Source organism: Cebidichthys violaceus, unplaced genomic scaffold, assembly GCF_023349555.1.
Source record: "Cebidichthys violaceus isolate CVI_PGR_0920_01 unplaced genomic scaffold, fCebVio1.0.p SCAF_40, whole genome shotgun sequence".
NCBI lineage: Eukaryota > Metazoa > Chordata > Actinopteri > Perciformes > Stichaeidae > Cebidichthys > Cebidichthys violaceus.
This window is the reverse complement of record NW_027176595.1, coordinates 416,705-432,955: the sequence shown is the minus strand read 5'-3', so window position 1 is coordinate 432,955 and position 16,251 is coordinate 416,705. Positions and strand designations below refer to the sequence as shown.

At 40.0% G+C, this 16,251-nt stretch overlaps 1 protein-coding gene across 2 annotated transcripts; it reads left to right on the top strand.

Annotated features, from left to right (window-relative positions):
* Positions 1–8,198: 8,198 nt before the first annotated feature.
* Positions 8,199–12,801, top strand: kcnj12b (potassium inwardly rectifying channel subfamily J member 12b). Of its 2 annotated transcripts, none has more exons than XM_068728000.1 (2): positions 8,199–8,714; positions 11,032–12,801. In XM_068728000.1, the coding sequence occupies exon 2, from the start codon at positions 11,172–11,174 to the stop codon at positions 12,441–12,443; it is 1,272 nt and encodes a 423-aa protein (XP_068584101.1). In that variant the 5' UTR covers positions 8,199–8,714; positions 11,032–11,171; the 3' UTR covers positions 12,444–12,801. The 2 variants fall into 2 exon arrangements, with proteins under 2 accessions (XP_068584101.1, XP_068584102.1); XM_068728001.1 differs by lacking the exon at positions 8,199–8,714 and adding an exon at positions 8,951–8,991.
* The last annotated feature ends 3,450 nt before the right edge of the window (positions 12,802–16,251 follow it).

The following is a 16,251-nucleotide window of genomic DNA, read 5'->3' as shown; positions in this document are numbered from 1 at the left end:
TTCAGAGTGAAACTGATATTTGGTCAGTGCAGTTTAAACACAGAGGATCTATCTCTGTCTATTATGTGTAACTGTTGTTGTTACACAATATTTGTATGTGTTTATATTATATGTTACTTTTTTTACCATGTAGAATGTTGATTTGTTGTTGTTTGTTGTTGATGTGATATGTGCAAAACACGTATTTATGTGTGTGAGAGGGAGAAAGAGAAAGGAGCATCAGAACACCACTAGAGGGAGCAACAAACACTGACTTTTCTAGATGAACAGTTCTAAAGATGTACTATATAATATAAGACAGTAATCACAAAGACATTATGTTTATATTTTGGACATCAGTACATATAATCAGTTACATGTAACTTATAAACACTATCTGTGTTTTTTTATTAGAATTACTGTGTGTGGCATCCGTTATATAAAAACTGTTATTAATGTATTGTACCACTAGATGTAGCATAATACAACATGTACTCTGCCAGCAAAGACGACTTCTGAAACAGAGGTGATGTCAGTAGCCGATGACATGTAGCCGTTTTATTACTAGAAACATTTGAGCTGCATTAGGGGCAATAATTTTCAGAAGGTTACTATCTTTGATATCAGTATATGAACACATTAAGCTTGATGTGTGAATATTTTCTATTCTGGCAACATTCAGTTATATAAATTCAGACAATAAAGTATTTTCCTGATAACCAAAGCACATTGTTTCTGTTTCTCTCTGACAGTATCTGATTGTGAGAGCAAATAACTGTGTTGTAAGTAACACATTATCAGTAGCATGCTGTGAAGATAGATAGTTTTTATTGTCCTAGAGGGAGATTTGTTTCCACAGACAGTACATATCCCTCCCAGAAACATACAAATATACACAATACATGAAATAAACACTTGGTTACATCTTTTCATTCATGCCCATAAAAACACATGTTAAGTTAAGTGGGATAAAAAAATCCTGATACGTTTGGATGTGAAACTACTAAAAATAAAAAATCACCTAAAGTTAGTTAGTTTGAGGACAAAGTGCTGGTGGACATTACATGTGTCGATATAGCAGAGTTGGTAGGAACATACTAACTACACAGTGTCCTGAGTCTGTTGGTGAACAAAAAAAAAGAACTGAGCCAAGAGGTCTTTCACTGTGCAGCAACAGTGTGACACAGAATGAACCTGAGCTCTCAGGAGCCCAGCAGCAAATGAGGAGGCTGGTGCAAGAAAACACTGACGTCCGCTCTGTCTCGAGGGACGACACATACAGTACAGCACCTCATTAAATGGAGCATCGAGTCTGCACAGAGCCTGCAAGTGATGATAACACACTTCAGCAAAGTCAGAGTCAGAGGGGTCCCTGGTTTTAATAGAGATCCCAAACATTTTGCGGGTTATTAACGACTAAATGCTCTTGATATTCAAGTGCCACACATTACTCAGAGATATGTTACAGCTTGCCTCAGTTAACCTCTGAAACTTAATATGAGTAAACTATCTAGAATTTAAAATGGAGAGTGTTTTTTAGAGTGTTTGTTCTTACTTTATCCTGTCTGGCTTTTTTTCTATGGAAACACAGAACTTTAACAATGAATGTCTACATCTCCAAAGGCCTGATTTCTGTGTAAAAATATAAATCCTAGCTCCCAGTGTCCTTGCAGAATCCTTAATTTGTTCCTTGGAGTCATATTCCTAAAGAGGAACATCGCACCTCATTAAAACCCAACACTCTTCTTTCCTTCCTTGTGACTCCTGCGTGTTAAACTTCCGTCATGTGAGCCAACACTTTGAAAGAGCGAAGCTGCTTCTTAATGTTATCCATCATGGATCCTGTGACATTTTAAATGACATAAACACCATTTCTGCACTTGTTTCCTGAAAATCAACATGTTTTTTTATTTTTATAAGATAAGATAATCTTTTTTAAAATCCTAAAACAAACCTGGAACCTGCAAGTGGAGTTCATAGTAGATTCAAAGTTTATCACTGATAAAAGAAAAATAATTATGTGCATGAATGGAATCTTAATTTCAGGTTTGCTAGCTCTGAATCTTTCATCTACTGATTTTGTGTATGATTTTGCAAACTAGATTTTTTTCACTCCTATTTTTAAGCCTGGTGTTGCATGAATATTTCCCTTGAATCAGATCATTTCTTTCCATCTTGATCTTGGCGCCTCAGTGGATAAACAGACACGGTCGACTGAATTTAACTGAAATATGAGCTAACTAAAACTTATTGTGAAAAAAAACATTGACAAACATTTTCAGAAATAGTTTTATGGCTTTATTCTAATGTACTGCCATTCATTTTATTTTGATCTTCATTATCTTTTTGACATCTACTCTGGTTACACCATGTTAAACAGAATAAAGAAAGTGATTCTTATATACAGTTGTGGTCAAAAGTTTACATACACTTGTAAAGAACATAATGTCATGGCTCTCTTGAGTTTCCAGTTATTTCTACAACTCTGATTTTTCTCTGATAGAGTGATTGGAACAGATACTTCTTTGTCACAAAAAACATTCATGAAGTTTGGTTCTTTCATGACTTTATTATGGGTTAACAGAAAAAGTGACAAAATCTGCTGGGTCAAAAATATACATACAGCAACATGAATTAGCAATTTTGGTGACTTAGAAAGTTGTGTCAATGAAATGAGCTTCATAGCATGGCCTCTTAACTTCTTGTGAGTGATTATGAGTGACTACAGCTGGTGACTTCTCTGAGGCCATTTAAATAGGGCTCATTGGATACAAACGCCCACAAACGCTACAATGGGAAAGTCAAAGGAGCTCAGCATGGATCTGAAAAAGCGAATCATTGACTTGAACAAGTCAGGAAAGTCACTTGGAGCCATTTCAAAGCAGCTGCAGGTCCCAAGAGCAACAGTGCAAACAATTGTTTGTAAGTATAAAGTGCATGGCACTGTTTTGTCACTGCCACGATCAGGAAGAAAACGCAAGCTATCACCTGCTGCTGAGAGAAAATTGGTCAGGAGGGTGAAGAGTCAACCGAGAACCACCAAAAAGCAGATCTGCCAAGAATTAGAAGCTGCTGGAACACAGGTGTCAGTGTCCACAGTCAAGCGTGTTTTGCATCTCCATGGACTGAGAGGCTGCCGTGCAAGAAGGAAGCCCTGGCTCCAAAAGCGGCACCTTAAGGCTCAACTGAAGTTTGCTGCTGATCACATGGACAAAGATAAGACCTTCTGGAGGAAAGTTCTGTGGTCAGACGAAACAAAAATCGAGCTGTTTGGCCACAATGCCCAGTAATATGTTTGGAGGAGAAAGGGTGAGGCCTTTAACCCCAAGAACACCATGCCTACCGTCAAGCACGGTGGTGGTAGTATTATGCTGTGGGGCTGTTTTGCTGCCAATGGAACTGGTGCTTTACAGAGAGTAAATGGGATAATGAAGAAGGAGGATTACCTTCAAATTCTTCAAGATAACCTAAAATCATCAGCCCGAAGGTTGGGTCTTGGGCGCAGTTGGGTGTTCCAACAGGACAATGACCCCAAACACACATCAAAAGTGATAATGGAATGGCTAAATCAGGCTAGAATTAGGGTTTTAGAATGGCCTTCCCAAAGTCCTGACTTAAAATCCCATTGAGAACATGTGGACAATGCTGAAGAAACAAGTCCATGTCAGAAAGCCATCAAATTTAACTGAACTGCACCAATTCTGTCAAGAGGAGTGGTCAAAGATTCAACGAGAAGCTTGCCAGAAGCTTGTGGATGGCTACCAAAAGTGCCTAATTGAAGTGAAAATGGCCAAGGGACATGTAACCAAATATTAGCACTGCTGTATGTATATTTTTGACCCAGCAGATTTGATCACTTTTTCTGTTAACCCATAATAAAGTCATGAAAGAACCAAACTTCATGAATGTTTTTTGTGACTAAGAAGTATCTGTTCCAATCACTCTATCAGAGAAAAATCAGAGTTGTAGAAATAACTGGAAACTCAAGAGAGCCATGACATTATGTTCTTTACAAGTGTATGTAAACTTTTGACCACAACTGTATATCTCAAGTGTGTGTGTGTGTGTGTGTGTGTGTGTGTGTGTGTGTGTGTGTGTGTGTGTGTGTGTGTGTGTGTGTGTGTGTGTGTGTGTGTGTGTGTGTGTGTGTGTGTGTGTGTGTGTGTGCGCACCTGCAGGGTTTGTGTGTGCGCACCTGCAGGGTTTGTTCTGAGTCGAGCTGCCCCACAAACACTCCCGGTCCTAACGACTGATCAGCGGCTGATGTAGAAACACCAGTACACAGGTGCACCTGCTCAGGATGTAAAAATAAGTGCCCCACTTATTAATGCGAAGATCAATTACTGCAACCTGCATAGAGGCGGCTCTGATCAGAGAGCACAGCCTGCTTCCCCAACGACACACTTCAGTGGCATTTACATTGCAGCTGACGGGACCACGGCTCATGTAACGCGGGTCTGCGTTTGAAAATTGGTGTGAAGAAGAAAGAGCTGCATGGACTTGTTTTTCCCCAATTTGATTTAGTGTTACGAAATCAGGTCCAGAGGCGTGTGACCTACATGCAACTCAATTTTATCAGTGTTTCCATGACAATGGATAGATCCTACGTTGTTCACCTGAGACAAATATAAATTTGGCACCTACATCAGTTTGGCAATGCCAGCCTCGGTATGGAGGACGATGAGGCTGATTGGTATTTGGGGAAGCACTTTGTTACAGTCGACTCTTGTGTGTGCTGTAAGTGAAATGTGTCGGAAACAAACAAGCAACGTTTTGTTGGTGGAAAAACAGACGTGAAGCATATGTCTATCGTCTTTCAATGATCCAATATGAAATTAGTTAATAGGCACTCATTTTAAGATTTTTTTCACAGGACCAGACCTTGACGTTAAACTTTTCATAAACTTTTCAAATGACCTTTATGTTATGTGAGGACAAATAAACTTCCTTATCCACATGCATGTAGAATAACAGAAAGGTTTAATCGAAGTCGCATCACAGTGAGAGGGACCTGCAATTCAACCGTGTGTCCTTTTTGCCCACATGGTCTCCCTGTGTTTATCGCAAGGTGAGAGCACTTTAATATGATGAGGCAGGTAGTTGATTAGGCTGGTCTGGAGAAGAGCAGGGAGGTTAGTGAACACCTCCCTAAGCAAAGTCCTGTGTCTTGTGTATGTGCAGCGTTTCTTTCTGTTGGGTGCGAGCACAACGCCTCTCTTCCCCACTCACGTTGTTTTTGTCGATGTTGGCTGCCAACAGAGACATGAATATCACTCAGACTCAACAGTATATCTCCATCTTTTGTGTTTTATCTCTCTCTTCCTCGCGATCACTGCTTTGTTACACAGGCCTAGCCACCATTTTGTTGGAGGTTATCGCAATAGAGATAGCGCTATTCCACAGGTGGACAGAAAGTAAGTTATTTTACACAAATCTATATTCACAGAAGTTGAAAAAAGAAACTTACAGGGCAACTGTAACCCAATGTGACAGCATAGGAGGTAAAAACAAGCTACAAGTTACAAACTCTGGCTCAAAGATTTTACAAATATTATTAGGTTGACAGCAGATGGATGGTGAACTATGTGATTAATTGTATTCACAACAGTAATTACATACCAAATCTTACAGCTATAGATACTGTATATAGCTATAGATAACGGAACAAGAAGCAGGAGCTGCAGAAAGTGAGCATGAGCAGCAGGAGTGCTGCTGAGACTGAACTAACAGACGGCTACACAGTTGTATAATTGGAGTACCTGCCTACTCCTGAACCTGAGTGTCCTGCCAGAACCAGTTACACTCATGTCTGACTGAGCTTTAAGTAAACATCCTGTGTCTTCTGTACCACACAGGGATAACCACAACATGACATAACACTCGGTAGGAAGCAGGAGAGCTTGTGCTGATTATCTGAAAGGTTATCAAACTGCAGCTTGTGTCCTGAGTGTGGTCGAGTCTGGCCCACTTTGTGGTGCCGCAGCGAGGCGGCCTTTAAATAACTCGCTCGGTATGAGGTCTGTCCCTATAGCACGCTTCACATCCCCATCTGGTCTGCCATCTCATATCTGAGCCCATTATCCATTTACAGGCCTGATATCATAGTCACAGTGACATAGTATGGATGTAAAGCTACAACTCAACCACACACAGGAGCACACGCCCAAAGCAACTTGTATTATAAGGTCATTTAACTACAGTTATAACATGTCAAATCTTACATTCAATACATTTTCTGCATACATATACATATGCATGTCTGCTAAACTGTCTGAGTTACTGCTGTCATAAAAAAAAGTCGATATGACCATAAACAGATGATTTTGCTGCCCCTTCCTCTGGAACTCTCTCCCCCAACACAACATTCTACCTCACCCCCTTTTTCAAAACTGCCTTCAAAACCCACCAATTTAATCTGTGATGCATAGTTATGTATTGTTATTGTCTTTTAGCTGTTATAATGTCACTTTTTTGCTGACTGTTTCTTATTGTTATTGCTTTTATTGTTTCTGTTTTTACCACATATGTGCCTTTGAGTACCTTTTAAAGCGCTATACAAAATAAAGGTGTTATTATGACTATTACTTTTTATTATTATTTGTATTATTATTATTATAGAGATAAGAGTGTGAAAATTCTGCTCTCTCGATATAAATGTATATGCTTGTCCTAATGGAAAGATACGGATATACACTGGTCTTACTAAGTGAACACAGATCCAACAGCACTAACACTCACAAAGGTCAAATATTATTTCCCATTCAATTTAGAAAACTGATACTCAAACTACAATGGCTTCCATGGAGGCCGTCATGTTGTGTCACACAAACCTTCCACCCTCCCTGCCCTGTGAGGGCCTGTAGTGAATCTGAGCAGTGTGGCGGTGGCTTGTTTAAAACCTGCATGTTGTGGCAGATAACTCTCACTCTAATATTGACTAATTTTTAATGTAATACTAGTTCCTCTCCCATGGCCGGCAATGTCACCTATCAGTCCACCACTTTGCTTCATACTGAAATATCTCAATATATTCACATGCCCATGAAATGCATACATTCATGGTCCCCAGAGGATGAATCCTACTGATCTTGTGACTTTTCCTCAAGCACCGCCATGAGGTCCACATTTTAGTTTTTTAGTATTTCAACTAATGGATGGATTGCCGCAAGATTTGGCACTGATATTCATGGTGCCCAGAAGATGAACCCTAATGACTTTGATGATTCCCTGACTTTTCCTCTTGTGCAACTACAGACCGACGTTTTTCACTTATTGGCACAACATTTGGTACAGATATTCATGGTTAAATATAATACCTGCCAAACTGTTTGGAATTCCCATGAGCCTCGCTGTACTTTGAGTTTAGTGCTAAGTAACAAATAGCAGATCCCATGCTAGCAGGAGGTGTTAGCACGGTAGCTGCTATTTGTAAGTACAGTCTCACACAGCTGCTAGTGTGGCTGACACATAGTCTTGTTTTTTACAACTATAATTAAGGAAACAACTTCTTATTGGTCTTGTGATACACAAGTTATTCACTGATTTCCTCCTTCATACAGGCATGCACACACACACACAAGAGACAAATGAGTGATGTTCAGCAAGGAACTGCCTACATGGGCTTTTTTAAAGTCCAGCGTGAGCTGCTCTGCTTTCTGAATCAGTCAAAATGGAGACCACACCACCCACTCTGTGATCAGTTTGGTTTAAGTTAGAAAACAAAGACAATATTAAAGAGGATGACATGAATATTTTTTTTATTTCCATAGATCCCCACAAAAGTGGAGATTTTACCTCTGGATCAATGATACATCCAATGTACTGTACAAGTGTGATTTTTTTTTTGCTGGCTTTTCTGAAAGAAAGAGAGGCTCTAAAAAAACATCACTTTATAAATCCATTAAAATCAATCCTGTCACAAAATAATAAGGACAACTTAACCTATTCAAACCCAGAGAAATTAGTTTAACAATTGTAGATGTTGTAGTCATTTCTGGTCTCTCTCATAAACATCAGTCCTAAAAAAAACCCAGTTGGTTCTTTCAACTCTGAACATCGCTGACCAGCGCTGGTGCAACACTTGGTAGGGGAAGAGCATGTAGTCTCCAAATGCCAAGTATCTACAGTGACACCACGAAAGGGAGGGGGAGGACAAGAGCTGAGCAGTGAGCAATAGTTCACTGGATGTGGGATACAGAGTGGGATCTGCAGCAGAACAAGATCACATAGCAGATATACCAAGCAAGTGTGAGACTGTCGACTGACTCTAAAATAAGATATGAGGGATTGATTTTTTGATTGGACCGGACCCTACAGGTCATGTGAGCCCTAGAGACATTCAGTTTGGGTTAGCTGAGATCAAGTCGTTGTGCTATTTTGAGGGGCAAAGTTACAACTTCAGTGCTTCAACTGAGTGATTTTGTCATTTCTTGTCTGTTTCTGATCAACTGGATATAAATCGAGCAGTAACTTTGGAGGACTTGACCGTAGGAGTGATTGCAATGCTTTGCTTTTAGAGTGGAGAAAGAGACCAGGAGGCACAGACATGATGGTACTCTGTGGCTATTTACTTTTCTGCCTCACGAGGATAGAGTGGTTCTACCCGTAACGGACGAGAAGAGCTGTAAAAAGGAAGCCTGAGGAGAAACATGCAGCAGTTTGGCTAAAAGACTGGGAGATCTAAAAGAAAAGGAAAGTCGGAAATCAACAATTATTAAAAAAAACTTGCACACAAGGTAAGCTGCTTGTAATTTTAGATTTTGAAGATATACTTTAGTCACCATTTTTTCAATGAGAGACCTGTGGACTGTCTCTCATTGTTCAAAATAAATCTCCAGTCTGTATTGTGACACACGTCAGCAGAGAAGTAGACTCATCTCTGCTCCGGCGTTGAGATCACAGCCCAGCAGGCAGAGTGTGGCTCCTCAGAGAGCTGACGAGCAGTCGCACAGAATATTAGATATTAATAACCTTTGCTTCTTAGCAACCAGAGGATTCGAATCCGCACAAAATGTGAGTTTGGTTTTTTATCAATCGTCATCCTGGAGTCTGTACTTAACAATTCTGAATTAATTCTGGCTGAGTGTTTGAAACATATCTCAACTTGTACATAGCTGTTCTGTTGTATGTCCAGGGTGTCACTGGCTATCTATCCATAGCTGTAGAGTATCCATGTTGGGGACACCTGCAGAGCAGACTTTGTGACCCCATTTGAAAGTTTTATTAAAGATGAAATCCCAGTTGCTTTATAACTGCACGTTCTTAAAGCTCTGAGGTATACTATTTTATATTTGAATGCATCTTGTCTCTTAAAGAAACAAAACAAAATACAATCATCTCTACCGTGTTTTCTGAGCTGAGCGGCGTCTCATTCTGGGTCCCTGGAGTCTGCAGTGTGATGGTGTGACAGCGTCTCATTTTATACTTTGAAATGAGGGAAATTACATCAGTGAGTGTCTATGATTTAAATCTCTAATAATAATGAATCAGGGCAGCTGAACATTTCGCGGTACATGTGATAATATACTTGAACCTGAACTACAACTTGAGTGCTTACGATGCATTCTGAGGTGGATATGAATGTGGTAAACGTTTCATCTAGCGTCATCGTTAGCTCAAAATCTCTGTCTTTGCTTATAGTTAATGACCAAATACCTAAACAAATTATTTCCCATTAGCGTTTGCTGTACTTTGTACTTTATACTTATTAGCAAATGTTAGCATGCTAACATGCTAAACTAAAGCGGTGAACGTGGTGAACATTATACCTGCTAAACACTGCAAGCATTTTAGCACGTTGATGTTAGCATTTAGTTCTACAGCCTCACAGAGCCACTGCTGTAGACTCTTGTTATTAACAAAGTTGACTTATCTAGACTAAAACATTAAAATATAATTAGACCACAAAATTGAAGCAGAATATAATACAGAAAAAAGAAGGCCTATACACCTTTTGCTTGGTGTAATGTTATGTACGGTTTTTGATCAAATTTACTGTATAATTCTTGTTCACAGGTGTTCAAAAACTTAATGGCACACAATTTGCTGAAAATCATATGTTACAAAAATGTTGTTGTAAGACATCAAATCCAGTACAAGCTGGATGTGCTGAAGGCTGCAGTTAGGACTGATCAGGATAAAGTTCCCCTTTTTAAAAAATATTTTTCCATTGATGTGTCTGAAGTGATTCCATATTGATTCCTACCATCACACCATTTGTATCTGAGGCTGTCTCTTCTAGGATACCCAATTTTCTGCCCCATCTTTTTCAGCCCATATTATTTTCCAGTTCAGCCTCACAGGGGAATGACACAGTACTCTAGTGCCTCTAATAGTTGTGCCAGCTGGAGGAAACAGAATATACATCAGATAAAATGGCAGGGCATTGGATTAGCTGGCTATTTCTGTACCTTGTTGATCAGAAAAACATGTATTGTATACAGCAGAGTATTTTGAATAGAGCAGCAGGCAAAGAGAGGAAGAACAGAAAATCAAATGTCTGGAAGGATACATTACAAATGAAATGTGGTTGTGTTTGAAAATCTATTTATAACTGTATCATTTCCATGTTTTTCCCACACTGTACAGCACAAACAACTGTTTAAACGGCTTCAAAACACAAATAATTGTAAACTACATTCATCATTAATGACATTTGAACAATCAAAAGAGTTGTTACTAAATCAACAGTGAAAAATTATTAAGTCAAAAATACAACAAGCTTTGGCAACCAGCAGCTATTATTAGAAACCAGATCTTGAAACAGTGTGAGACGACAGTGAGTGACTAGACTACTCAGAGAAGTCTGGATATTTTTTAAGTGAACCATACGCAACAAACGTCTGTCCTAAACAAGTAGTAGTAGTCAGATGTAGTCATAAAGTACCGGAACAAAGAAATAGAGAATGTGTCATATTCTTGATCTGTGCAATAAAAAAAAAAAATGTATTCAATTTCCACTTTTCAGGTGATATCCATACACTGTACAAAATAACACTGTGGGCAGATCATAGATAATGTTGTATACTAATTTCACCTGTCCTTCCTTTACAGGAAACTTTGTGCCTCGCCTCTTATTTCCAGTTGACACTGACCCTGTTTTGGGCGGAGCTGTCCACTTCCTGTGAGCCTGGTCAGTTTTGTATGAGCCGGGCTGATAGCGTGAAGCCCCACTGGCTGTGCCCCACTGAGGCATGAGTGTGGGAAGGGCCCACCACCACAGCTTAGTGTCCTGTGAAGAAGAAGGCCTAAGACTAAGTACCATGCCTGCTGTGGGCAGCTTTGGCAATGGCAAGATTCACACGAGACGCAAACACCACAGCCGGTTCGTCAGCAAGGCTGGCCAATGCAACATCCATTTCTCAAACATGGATGAGAAGTCACAGCGGTACATATCTGACATTTTCACAACGTGTGTGGACATCCGCTGGCGATACATGTTCCTGCTATTCGGCCTGGTGTTTGTGGCGTCCTGGCTAACATTCGGCTTGGCGTTCTGGGTCATCGGCCTCCTACACGGTGACATGGAACATCCCGAAGGGGATGACAGTTTTGTTCCTTGTGTCACACAGGTCAACACCTTCACGGCCGCTTTCCTGTTCTCCGTTGAGACCCAGACAACCATTGGGTATGGCGCTCGCTGTGTGACAGAGGAATGCCCGGTTGCTGTCTTCATGGTGGTCTTTCAGTCCATCATGGGCTGCATCATCGACGCCTTCATGATTGGTGCCATCATGGCCAAGATGGCGAGGCCCAAAAAGCGTGCAGAGACTCTACTGTTCAGCCACAACGCAGTCATTGCTTTGCGTGATGGGAAGCTGTGCCTCATGTTTAGGGTTGCTAATCTAAGGAAGAGCCACGTTGTGGAAGCTCATGTGCGAGCTCAGCTCGTCAAGCCCCGTTTCACAGAAGAAGGCGAATACATCCCCTTGGATCAGCTTGACATGAACGTAGGCTATGACAAAGGCACAGACCGCCTGTTTCTGGTTGCACCCCTCACTGTCATCCATGAGATTGATGAAGAAAGTCCACTGTTCGGCATCAATAAACAAGATCTCGCAACATCTGACTTTGAGATAGTAATTATATTTGAAGGTATGGTGGAGGCCACAGCCATGACGACGCAGGCACGCAGCTCTTACCTGTCCTCAGAGATCCTGTGGGGTCACCGCTTTGAGCCCGTCATCTTTGAGGAGAGAAGCCAGTACAGGATAGACTACGCCTACTTTCACAAAACATTCGAAGTACCATCCACCCCCAGATGTAGTGCCAAGGACATGGAGGACAGAAAATTCCCGACATCTGGCGCCAACTCTTTCTGCTATGAGAACGAGTTGGCCTTCATCAGCAGGGATGAGGAGGACGAGGGAGATGTGGAGAAAGAGGAAAACAGGAAGTGTTCATCGGAGTTGGTGAATGAGCAGGGAGGTGATCAACGGTCCTCCCGTAGAGAATCGGAGATTTAACCTTTGGCTGTTGCTGGTTTTATTTGCTTTTAGATGCAGAGCAATGCAAGCGTGTGAAGAGACCTATGACTGTCATGCTACTGACATGAGGATACCTGTACAGGTGGAGAAACAGCAGTACTGATCTCCAACAGACAAGCAAGGGAACTCATCACATTTCTTTCTCATTGGATTAACTCTGGCTTCCCTGGGATGGTTATTGAGTCATGTTTCAACTTGCAGATGATCCTAGTAGTAAAGTGCATGACAATAACATAGTTTTGTATGAATATTTTGAAAAATGTTTGATAGTTTTGGTGAAACTATCTGTAGGTGCTGTTCACAGTTCTCAAATATAAAATTTGCAACTGAGTGTAGAGTGACAGTGACACTTTGCAGATTGTGTTTAGAAAACTAAACCTTTGGAATATTTCTCCAGATTAATTTGGTAAAACAGAGGTGAAGATCAACAGCGGATTTTCCTCTGAATGATATAACTTATATGAACAATAACAGTGACTATTCTACATCATACTATGTCAATGGATGACTTGGTTAGTTGGCATTCATACATGGACTGCATGTAACTATAACACATGGCAAGATATAGTTTTCCATCACAGAAAGGGAAACACACACTTGATGGTGATCATACGTCATTTATTAAAAGGAAAACTATTCATCGCTGTCTTTACATTTCAACCAGAGGGGAACATTTGACCTGAGTAGATTTAGTTCTCAACAGTTTGGCAGAAACATTTTGTATTTTGCAAAACAATGGGTCCTTGATTTCAGGCAGTAGTAGAAAAAAGCAGGCTTATCATTTCTAGCAGACAACCGTCAATTTTATTTCACTGTCATTTACTTAAGATTACTAGCTTGTTAAGCTAACATTCGCTTCATAAATTGGTTGCAAAAGTCACCTCCAGCTAACTCTTTCATTTTTGAAGCTGACTTTTTTAGATGAAGTAAGGGTCCTAAATATGCACTTGTGGCTTCATCATGATATCATACAGAGGCTAAAGCTAACAGGTCCCAGGCAACAAAGTTAGCATCCTAACCAGTTGCTGATCCATGTAGAATATTTGGAAATAAAGAAACAGCATTGTTTTTGTATTGATGATGGTCAGTCCTAGTATCATAACTATAACAAGGAAGTAAGAAATGTACAATCAGACTGTTATTTCATTCTAACGTAAGCCTATGTAGCTTCCAGACTACAGGCAAGACACAGATTAGATTTGTTTTATTTTTCTTATTTCTAAATAGAAGACTACTGTTTGTTTCCGGTTTAACATAACAAAACAAAAGGCTTTTATGATCAGGACTAACACTATCTCAGAAAGGCTAATGTTGGCTGGGATTGCAAGAGAGTAAACTAATCCAAATCCAATAAACAGCAAGACAGGACGGGAGTGCATCAATGCTCCCAGGATCCCATGTTTCCCAGCTCAATATCCTTTTTAGATGACACATTAAGGAGACATTTCAAAGGGTCTTATGTTCTCAGCTATGTTTTTCCCGAGGTCAGATAATCAATGTGTAATTCCCTGGGTCAATATGTTAAAATCTCCCACCTACAACATACTACTGATGTTATACTCTTTGAATTTGGGGTTGCTGTAATTTGGGGCTGAACTGATTTTTTTCCATTCGAAGTAGATTTAAAAAGTCCATCTCCCCTTGTTGAACTTTGAATGGCTAAGATAGCCCTTGCCAATGTCTTACAATGTTATAGTTATAGTTTATAACAAGAACACAGGATTAGGATGCTGTTGTTAGTAAAGATATTAAGGTCGGACATGCTAACGTTTGCAGCTCAATTTAAAGAAGACAAACACACTGGTTAATCTATTCTTTACAAACTTGTTCTTGTGTTTTTGGTTTTGGAGAGGGTAAAACATAACCACCACCCTCAACAGTCTTTAAATGCAGAACATTTGAAAAATGTGCCTAGTTACTGTTGCTAAGCCATGATTGCACACTTGCAGATTTTTGCAAATGGTCAATTCTTCTCAGTTGTGATAGTTATTCTAAAGGGAAATAAAAACACATCTGTACACTAACTATATTTTACAGATGAGACCTTTTCTCATACATGTGCTGCTGCAGGTCAAAACGCCATCATCAGACCTGTTTTAATCTAAAACAAACAAAAAGAAGTTTAGAATCAACCAAAGACCAATAAGGAGCCCCTCAAAGTTCAGCCCTTTCTGTAACGTCGGAACATGAAAACAGCAAGAACATTAGGATCCAACTGTAACCCTCTCACATTGTGGTAATCAAACACTTGACACGTAATTTTGAGTGCCTCCACAAAAGTGTCTATCACATGCATAACTCGTGGGAGACAGAGTGGAGTATTGCATCACATCAATGATCTATATTAAGACAAAAGGCTAAATCCACCCTGACACACAAAATACAGTACTGAGAATATCTCCTCAAGTTCTTGAAAGTCTATATGAAGCCAAAATATTAATAACCTTTGAAGGTTTTAAATGTTCATGGGACATGTTTATTACATTAACATATTTTTTAATCACTTGTGAAAAAAACACAATTTTGTGACATTTTAACAAGCTCCAACTCTGATTTAGCTGCATTGTCGTGTCATCATTATGTTTTATTTGATATGATATAAAGTAATACATTTTATCCCACAATTTAAAAAAGTGAACCATGCAACAGAAAAGTAAATTTAAAGAAGAAAGAAATTAGTGAAGATTTATGTCAGAATAATGAAAATGCCTTGAAATCAGTTTAAAAGAATCAAACCATACCCTGCAAACTCTTTGGTATTTTTCACATAAACATACTTATATTTATGTGAAAAACCTTCCAAAAAACCTTGGGTTGATGCACTGGACATTCGTCTCAGCCGGGAGAGTCATGCTATCACTTCCGTGAGTGAGTGTGTGCGCCTCTGTGTCTCTCCACGGCTGATCTCGCATTCTGCTGCAGCAAACTGCATAATATTTAGGATGGCCAGTTATGGCTGCATGCTCAAGGGCCTCTCGTGGTTGTGGTGAATCACACTTTCTCCAAGCACCTTTTATTGCCTGTTGAAACTGCCATCGACTGCCTGCTGACTCCTCACTCAAATTCTTAACTGCCCCATCGCCGCATCACCGACCCCTCTGCCTCTTCTCTGCGCCCAGAGACACAGTTCATTCACTTGTATTGTTTTGGACGGTGTGTTTGGCTAACAGATCACAGCTAACGGAACTACCTGCACACACACACACTGCTGAGTACATCGCCGCCACTCAGCCGCTGCTGAGCCGGGGGGGCAGCTTGGTGACTTTCATTTTGCTTTAGTAAGATCGTATGACGTGTCTTATATGACGACGTTGAGTCGATGATCTTTATACATTGCAGGTTGTTTTTGACTTTGAATGAAGTGTGTTTTAGACTGGGGGTTAACCAATTGTGGGTTGTGTTCATTCAATCACACAACACAGCAGTGGTCACACAGCAGACACACCTGGTGAGTACACATCGCTAGTTGAATTTGGTTCTAGTATTGAATCCACTGACGGCCTATAATGGTTTATGTTGTTTTTCTGTGCTATTTTGACCAGAAGCATTAGTCTCTCTCTTTTTTTAGATAGATAGATATAGACTTTATTCATCCCCAGGGGGGAATTAGTTTGTATGTTTAGATATGAATAGGACAACAAGTAATAAAGATGTTAGGTCAGAATGTGTACCACCAGATAAATTAGTTTTCCCTCCGCATTTCTCAAACAAAAGTAGGTTAATTTATACACCTGATTGCCATTTCAGTGAATTTCAACACATTTGTATTTATATCTTGTTGACTTGT

Coding starts and splice junctions, on each gene's coding strand:
- kcnj12b (XM_068728000.1), top strand. CDS start 11,172: ATGAGTGTGGGAAGGGCCCACCACCACAGCTTAGTGTCCTGTGAAGAA.